At 36.6% G+C, this 6,989-nt stretch overlaps 1 protein-coding gene across 2 annotated transcripts; it reads left to right on the top strand.

Annotated features, from left to right (window-relative positions):
• Positions 1 to 637: 637 nt before the first annotated feature.
• On the top strand, positions 638 to 3,438 carry LOC148842390 (inorganic pyrophosphatase 1-like). Of its 2 annotated transcripts, none has more exons than XM_088958678.1 (4): positions 638 to 1,797; positions 2,109 to 2,230; positions 2,385 to 2,580; positions 2,969 to 3,438. In XM_088958678.1, the coding sequence occupies exons 1-4, from the start codon at positions 1,660 to 1,662 to the stop codon at positions 3,323 to 3,325; spliced, it is 813 nt and encodes a 270-aa protein (XP_088814804.1). In that variant the 5' UTR covers positions 638 to 1,659; the 3' UTR covers positions 3,326 to 3,438. The 2 variants fall into 2 exon arrangements, with proteins under 2 accessions (XP_088814804.1, XP_088814805.1); XM_088958679.1 differs by having other exon boundaries at positions 1,395 to 1,797; positions 1,953 to 2,230.
• Positions 3,439 to 6,989: the final 3,551 nt, after the last annotated feature.

The raw sequence follows: 6,989 nt of genomic DNA, 5'->3' as shown, positions 1-6,989 counted from the left end.
CACGGACTCTGACCATTGTAGCTCATAGATTACGATGCACAAAAACGAGAAAGCGTTGCTAGCTATAGCCTTAATGGCTGCTTTATGTTCGACGATATGCATCACAGAATGATTCCTTTTATTTTTGTTTTCTAGTTGAAAAAAAAAAAGAAGCTTCAAAAACAAAAGGGAAGCATAATCAAGTTCAGTCCAGCACTGCAGCCAGAGAAAAAGAAGTAACATGAGATATCCGTGGTTCTCTCTCGTGCTCTCACTGACTCTCTCTCTGTCTTTCTTTCTCATCCCACCGAAGATAGAAAGGATGACCGATCCTATTCCCAATGTCATCTAATCAACTTTCTTTCTTTATTCATTCATTCACTTTATAGAGTGGATGGTGTCACAGATGGCACTCCACTACCTGTACCCATAATATTGGATGCCAATGCCCGGTCTAGGCTCTAGCTTGGTGCGGGGACCACTGCCCATGATCACTCGCTCGTGACATATCACACATGTGATCCGTTAAGGGTTCCCTCATTTTCATCCGTCGGATTTACATATCCCACTGGAACTGAAATAACATGCGCCATTGTGTGTGTTTGTGTGTCTTCTCCCAACGGAATTATTATAAGTTATAAGAACAGCTTTGGAAATTGGAATGGAAGAGCATAGAGAAAATAGAAAGAAGCCTCCCACGTTTCCTTCTCTCCTACAGTCCTACTCTTTTAACTCCAGTCAAATCCAACGGTTTTCCTATTCTCCTTCCTTCCATCCTACTTCAAACAAGGCAGGCGTCAACGGTCCAGATTCCCTTCCCCTGCCATATCCAACATGCAGGAACTGTGGGGGCACATATTCTCCGATGCTCCCACAGACATCCGATCATAAAAATTCATCTCCAACGAACGGATGCTCTTAGCCTTACATTATTATATCCACCATTTAGTTATGGGCCCACTCCATCCAGAAGAAGCGGCCCAATCACATCCCTTTTCCCTAGTTCCCTAATCCCTATCTATCTATTTCTATCCAGCAGAAATAGAAACAACATTCCCCCAAATACTTGCGCGCGCGGTTCCGCTCCTAGAGTCCTATTTGCAGTTACACGCCGAGAATCGACGAAGGAACTAGAACAGAATATTCGCCTCTCTTTGCTACAACTGCCTGACACGTGTCATAATTCCAGCGAATATTCCTATATTCCCGATTTTCTTCTTTGATCTTCACACGGATGTCACAACCATGTGATTAAGATGCCACCTCTTTATCGCGTAGTCCACATCAAAATCCAACGGCTAAGAGATTGTTATACTGTTGAACGAAAATCTGAGACAAATACCAGAACACGCGTTCTGAGAAGCCAGCCAGTCCCAGGAAAAAGCACGGAGTCTCTGAATCGGACGCCACTAAACACGTAATTCCATGGTGGCTGGGGCACCAAAGAACGGATTCCTTCTCCTCCTAGACCTGTCCGGCTGTACCTCCCTTCCGTTGTCAAGCACAAGTCTGTCTCCTATATTATATATACCTCCGCCTCTCCATTGCTTTCTTGTCTGCAACCAACTCAAGACACAGGTTCTCCTTTTACCCTTTCTTCCTGCATTGATCATCGATCAAGCGTTCGTTTCTTTTTAGCCCGGAAAACCGCTCTTGGTACGTTGGGATACCAGTGCGAATATGGCTGCAGTCGTCGTCGTTTTCGATTTCGATAAGACGATTATCGATTGCGATAGTGATAATTGGGTCATCGACGAGATGGGTGCGACCCAGTTATTCGATCAGCTCTTGCCCACTATGCCTTGGAACCCTCTCATGGTGCGTATCTTTTTCTACTACTCTTGTTTGTGATTTCCTATTACTAGTTCCGTGTTTCTGAATGTCCAAGTATTTATTTCTTTGGTTTTGCTGTTTCTTTCCCTCAACATTGTTGTTGATGAACTGATGGGGTGTTGAATGAATCCTTAAATCAGAGCTCCAAGCCTACCTTCTGCTTCTTTCAAAGAGGGACATTTTTAGGGGGTCTATGGGAGGCATTCTTCGTTCTTTTTCTTTTTCTGTGGGTTTCTTTGTTTGTACTTTAATAATGAAACAGAGACTAATTGTTCTTGCTCTGTTAATGTTTGCAGGATAGAATGATGAGCGAATTTCACTCTCAGGGAAAGACGATTGAAGACATAGCAGATTGCTTGAGACGGGCTCCACTGCATCCCAACATCATCACAGCCATTAAATCTGCCCATGCATTAGGGTAATTTTTACTGCATGATTTCTATTTCCATCTTTCTTTTATCGAGGGAAGAAGGGAAAAGAAAAAACTTCAATTATCAGAACTATTTTTCTAGCAACCCAAAAGTAATAAAAAAGGAACATTTTAACGCATATCTTTTTTCAAAATATTTCAGATGTGACCTGAGAATTGTGAGCGATGCGAATTCGTTCTTCATCGACACCATCTTGAAGCATCATGGGCTGATGGATTGTTTCACAGAGATTAACACAAACCCAAGTTATGTTGATGAAGAGGGGAAGCTCAGGATCTTCCCTTTCCATGATTTCACCTCATCTCCTCATGCTCCTTGCCCTCCTAACATGTGCAAGGTAAACATTATTTAATTATTTACTTAATTGGTTTGTCAGTTTGAACAATTTGATCACGACAACTCTAGAAACAGTTGTCTTTCTGCTAAGGTGGGCCTTAGTCATGGTCACGTTGATGGGTTTTGACAGATGCGAAGATACAGTAACATGTTAACCAATCAAGCTACAAAAAAACTGGCTTAATTTGTTTTTCTTTGTTAATGGAGACCACTTGTGCCATTGAAAGTGTGATAGAATCTGTATTTCTTTTGTAGTTTTAAATTGATTTACAACTTTGGTCACAAGTGAAATGACTTGGGTTTTCTTTGAATTTCGGACTTCTGTCTGGTGTTCGAATTTTGAAGCTTGTGGACTGAGCAGATTTTTTTTTTTTTTTTTCTTTTAACAGGGTCTAGTGATTGAAAGGATACGAGAATCTGTTTCGGCAGAGGGGAAGAAAAGATTCGTCTACCTTGGAGATGGAAAGGGTGATTTCTGCCCAGTTTTGAGGCTCGGCGAAGGAGAATATGTTATGCCCCGGAAGAATTTTCCACTCTGGGAACTGATTCATAACAATCCATTGCTCGTCAAGGCAGAGGTCCATGAATGGAGCGATGGAGAGGAGCTTGAAAGGATTTTACTGCAACTCATCAACACCATCCTTGTCGAAGAAAACAACAGTTTGATCTCGGTGGATTACAATTTCCACACAATTCCTATCTCTACCCACGAACCCCTCCCCAAAGCTCTCCCCGTTCATCATTAGTAGCTTTTAGCTAATTCACACTTGAATCAAATGTCGGCCATGACAACTTTTGTAATTTTTAATTGGTTTTTGGAACCTTTTAGTAACCGGTGGCAGCTAGTTTAGTTCTTCTATGTATCTTGTTCCGTTACTTCCGTAAGACGCCAAGTAGCGACGAAGATACAAGCTTTAGTTTAGTTTTCTTCCTTTTTCCCTGCTTTTAGGCGTTTCTGGGTAGATCCTAAAAACAGCCCTTATACAGCTAATCCGTGCCCTGAAATTTAAAGCAATCTCTCCAAGTTTCTAGCAGTAAATCCACACCGGTCAAAATTTTGTGGGGTAAATTACAGGCTGTCACCCACCTGTGTACTTGGGGAATTGGATAACCCCCAAACTTTGATTTTCGACAAAGGTCCGCCCTTAACTTTTAGAGTCTAGCAGTATGCCTCCACTGGCACTGTTTGCATTCCAATTCCATCAGTGCTTGTTTAACCATTTCTAAAACCCAAACTGCCTTTGTATCTTTTTATGAGATTATGTTGTAGAAATTTCATGAAATACAACAAAAAAGCAGAAAATTAAAAGGAAAAGGAAAAGCAGGAAATTGTAGAAAATACAGCAAATAAAAAAGAAAAATACTTCAATGCAAACAAAACAAAACAAGGAAATTTCTACAATTCCATCAGTGCTTTTTTATTTGCTGTATTTTCTACAATTTCCTGCTTTTCATTTTCCTTTTATTTTTCTGCTTTTTTGTTGTATTTCATGAAATTTCTACAACATAATCTCATAAAAAGATACAAAGGCAGTTTGGGTTTTAGAAATGGTTAAACAAGCACTGATGGAATTGGAATGCAACAAAAAAAGGAAAAGCAGAAAAATAAAAGGAAAAGGAAAAGCAGGAAATTGTAGAAAATACAGCAAATAAAAAAGAAAAATACTTCAATGCAAACAAAACAAAACAAGGAAATTGAGAAAGGACATTAAATATACTAAATTACAGACAAAAAAAGGAAAAAGTACAAATAAAGTAATAAACAACAAGAAAAAGAATACAAACCCCATCCAGCTGTCCAAAGATGGTACTCTTGTAACTTACCCAAATTTTAATTTTAAACGTTAATAGTTACTTGTTGAAACGGCTTTGTTAAATTAGGTTACGTTTGGCAAGTTTTTCTGGTTTATTGTCTTTCATTGTCAAATAGAAAAGTTTGAAAAACCCAAAAGACCAAACAAAAAGATTGTGTTTGGTATAAGTTACACTTCTTTTTCTGACCTTTTTGTTTAAACCAAACACAACATTAGGCCCACACTTTCACTTAGGGGTGAGCATTATTCGGTTAAAAATGAATTATCGAATCAAAAATTTCGATTTCAGTTTTTTTCGGTTTCGGGTAATTCGGTTCGATTAATTTGACTTTTAATAATTTTGGTTTTTGGTTTCGGTTTTCAAATTTAGAAATCTAGTTAACTGAAAAAACTGAACTAACTAAAATTCATTATATAATATATAATATACAATATATAATATTCTATATATTTATATATATAATGTATTATAATGAAACTAAATTTCATAATATATATTAATATATATATATATATATATATATATATATATATTAGGTTATAATATATAATATTATAAATATTTATATATATATTAATTAAATTTGGTTTTTAACCGAAATAACTGAATTGAAAATTTTGGTTTTATTGTAATTCGGTTTTGGTTTTGGTTTTCAATTTTTTTAATTTGGTTTTAACAAGTTCGGTTTATTTTGTTCGGCTTTTAACCGAATAAACCGAATGCTCACCCCTACTTTCACTCGTGACAATTAGGTATATTATACTTTTAGATTTGAATACTTTAGTCTATTATTTAGCATTTTGTCAACATATGATGTGGCGTGTGTCTTTAAACATTTCTAAAACCATTAAAACTTGTTTTTCTCCCCTTCTTAGGTTGCATTTGGCATTCCTTATTTTAAGGACATATCTGCTTTTTGCTATTGCAAACTCATTGTTCATAGAGGTATTTTAACTGTAAAAAGGAGATAAATCCTTAAATAAGGAATGCCAAATGCAGCCTTAGGCCATGTTTGGGAGTGCTTAAGTTAAAAATAAGTGTTTAAAAACAAATGCTTATTTGAATAAGCACTTATTTGCATTTGGCACGTTTGGTAGTCTTTTTCTTCAATAAGCATTGTGACTATTTTGTCCTTTATTTTCTTTCAAATTTTCAAAATATACTCTTATGAAAGCACTTTTACTAAATTATTTTTTTTATAAAAACACTTTTGTTAAAGTACTTTTGTAAGTGTACTTTTACTAAATTACTTTTATGCAAGCACTTATATAAAAGTACTTTCTGGAAAGACCTTTATAAAAGTACTTCTACAAAAGCACTTTTATGAAAGTACTTTTTAATTTTCAAGTCAGAATAGTTTTATAAGTGGTATCTAAAATTCAACCGTAGATAATTTTGGAAGGAAAATTTTGAAATAAGCACTTAAAAAAAGCTAAAAATTTGGGCTTAAATAATGAGTCCTAATTTTTAAAATAAGCACTTATTTTAGACTTATTTCCCAAACAATAATAAGTGCTTAATAGCACAAATAAGCACTTATTTTTAAACACTCCCAAAAATGGGCTTAGTCTTCTTCCCCCATCTTCCTTTTTTCTTTTGACTAATATGAGCATGCATCTCAACAATAGAAGTTTCCTAATTACCCCCTCATGGAGCCTTCATCTCTCAATTGTAGTTCAGCCAGAATTTCGTCTCTAATAACACTTCCCATCTCACCATCAACATTCAAGGATACTTGTTGAGTATCAAAAGAGAATTTAGAGTGGAGAGGCATCATACAACCTGATAGTTCCCATTCACCTACTGGTCAGAGGGTAGAGGCCTATGGGTCCAGCCTCCAACCAACAAAAGAACTTTCTTTTAGCTCAAACTTTCATGTAAGACTCCAAAAATTTATTGCAAGAAGTATGCACTTGAAAAGAGTGGAGAGGCCTTCACCTACCTAGCTTGCCATTTTCAAGCTAAAAAACTAGGTTGTTTGAGTTTCTATCTGATAGAGTGGAGAAAAAAAAAAAAAAAAAAAACAGAGTTGGAAAGGAAAACTCCTCAACCAAGCCATATAGGAAATTTTAATCAAGTCGGTTCTGAATGTCTTACTGATATTTAGTACGTCCTGCTTCTTGATGCCGAAAAGCCTTTGTGACAAGCTTAAGAAACTCCAAAGGGAGCTCCGGTGGAGTGAAAATGATTCTGATGGGGGAATTAATGGGATCAGCTAGGAATTTCTAAGTTAAAACAAGTTAGACAAGGGGTTGGGCTTCAGGGATCTGCATTGCTTCAATTGAGCTTTTCTGGTAGAACTTGCTTGGAGAACTGCAAGTGATGAGGATTAGGGGTGTCAATAATGAATTTATATTGCTTGGAGAACTTGCTTGAATTTGGACGGATTGGATGGACCAATATGACATATTGGATTGGACCTAGTCCGTCTATAATGAATTTATATTGGATTAGGCCAATATCTGGTCCATTGATAAAAGATAAGAACATATGTTTCAATGGACCAGGTTTGAGTTGAAACCAATCTAAATTAACAGGAATTTGAACAGATTGGACAGTCTTTGGACCGGTCCAAAATGATCCAAAATATTCATT

This window comes from Nelumbo lutea, chromosome 8, assembly GCF_056320005.1.
Source record: "Nelumbo lutea isolate HS-2025 chromosome 8, American lotus-T2T, whole genome shotgun sequence".
NCBI classification, from domain to species: Eukaryota; Viridiplantae; Streptophyta; class Magnoliopsida; order Proteales; family Nelumbonaceae; genus Nelumbo; species Nelumbo lutea.
Note: the sequence above shows the minus strand (reverse complement) of the source record. Positions and strands in the feature narration are given on the sequence as shown.

Excerpts from the sequence above, each read along its gene's own strand:
- LOC148842390 (XM_088958678.1), top strand. The coding sequence starts at position 1,660 with ATGGCTGCAGTCGTCGTCGTTTTCGATTTCGATAAGACGATTATCGAT. Across the intron at positions 1,798-2,108 it reads TGCCTTGGAACCCTCTCATG|GATAGAATGATGAGCGAATT; the intron begins GTGCGTATCTTT and ends TAATGTTTGCAG. Across the intron at positions 2,581-2,968 it reads GCCCTCCTAACATGTGCAAG|GGTCTAGTGATTGAAAGGAT; the intron begins GTAAACATTATT and ends TTCTTTTAACAG.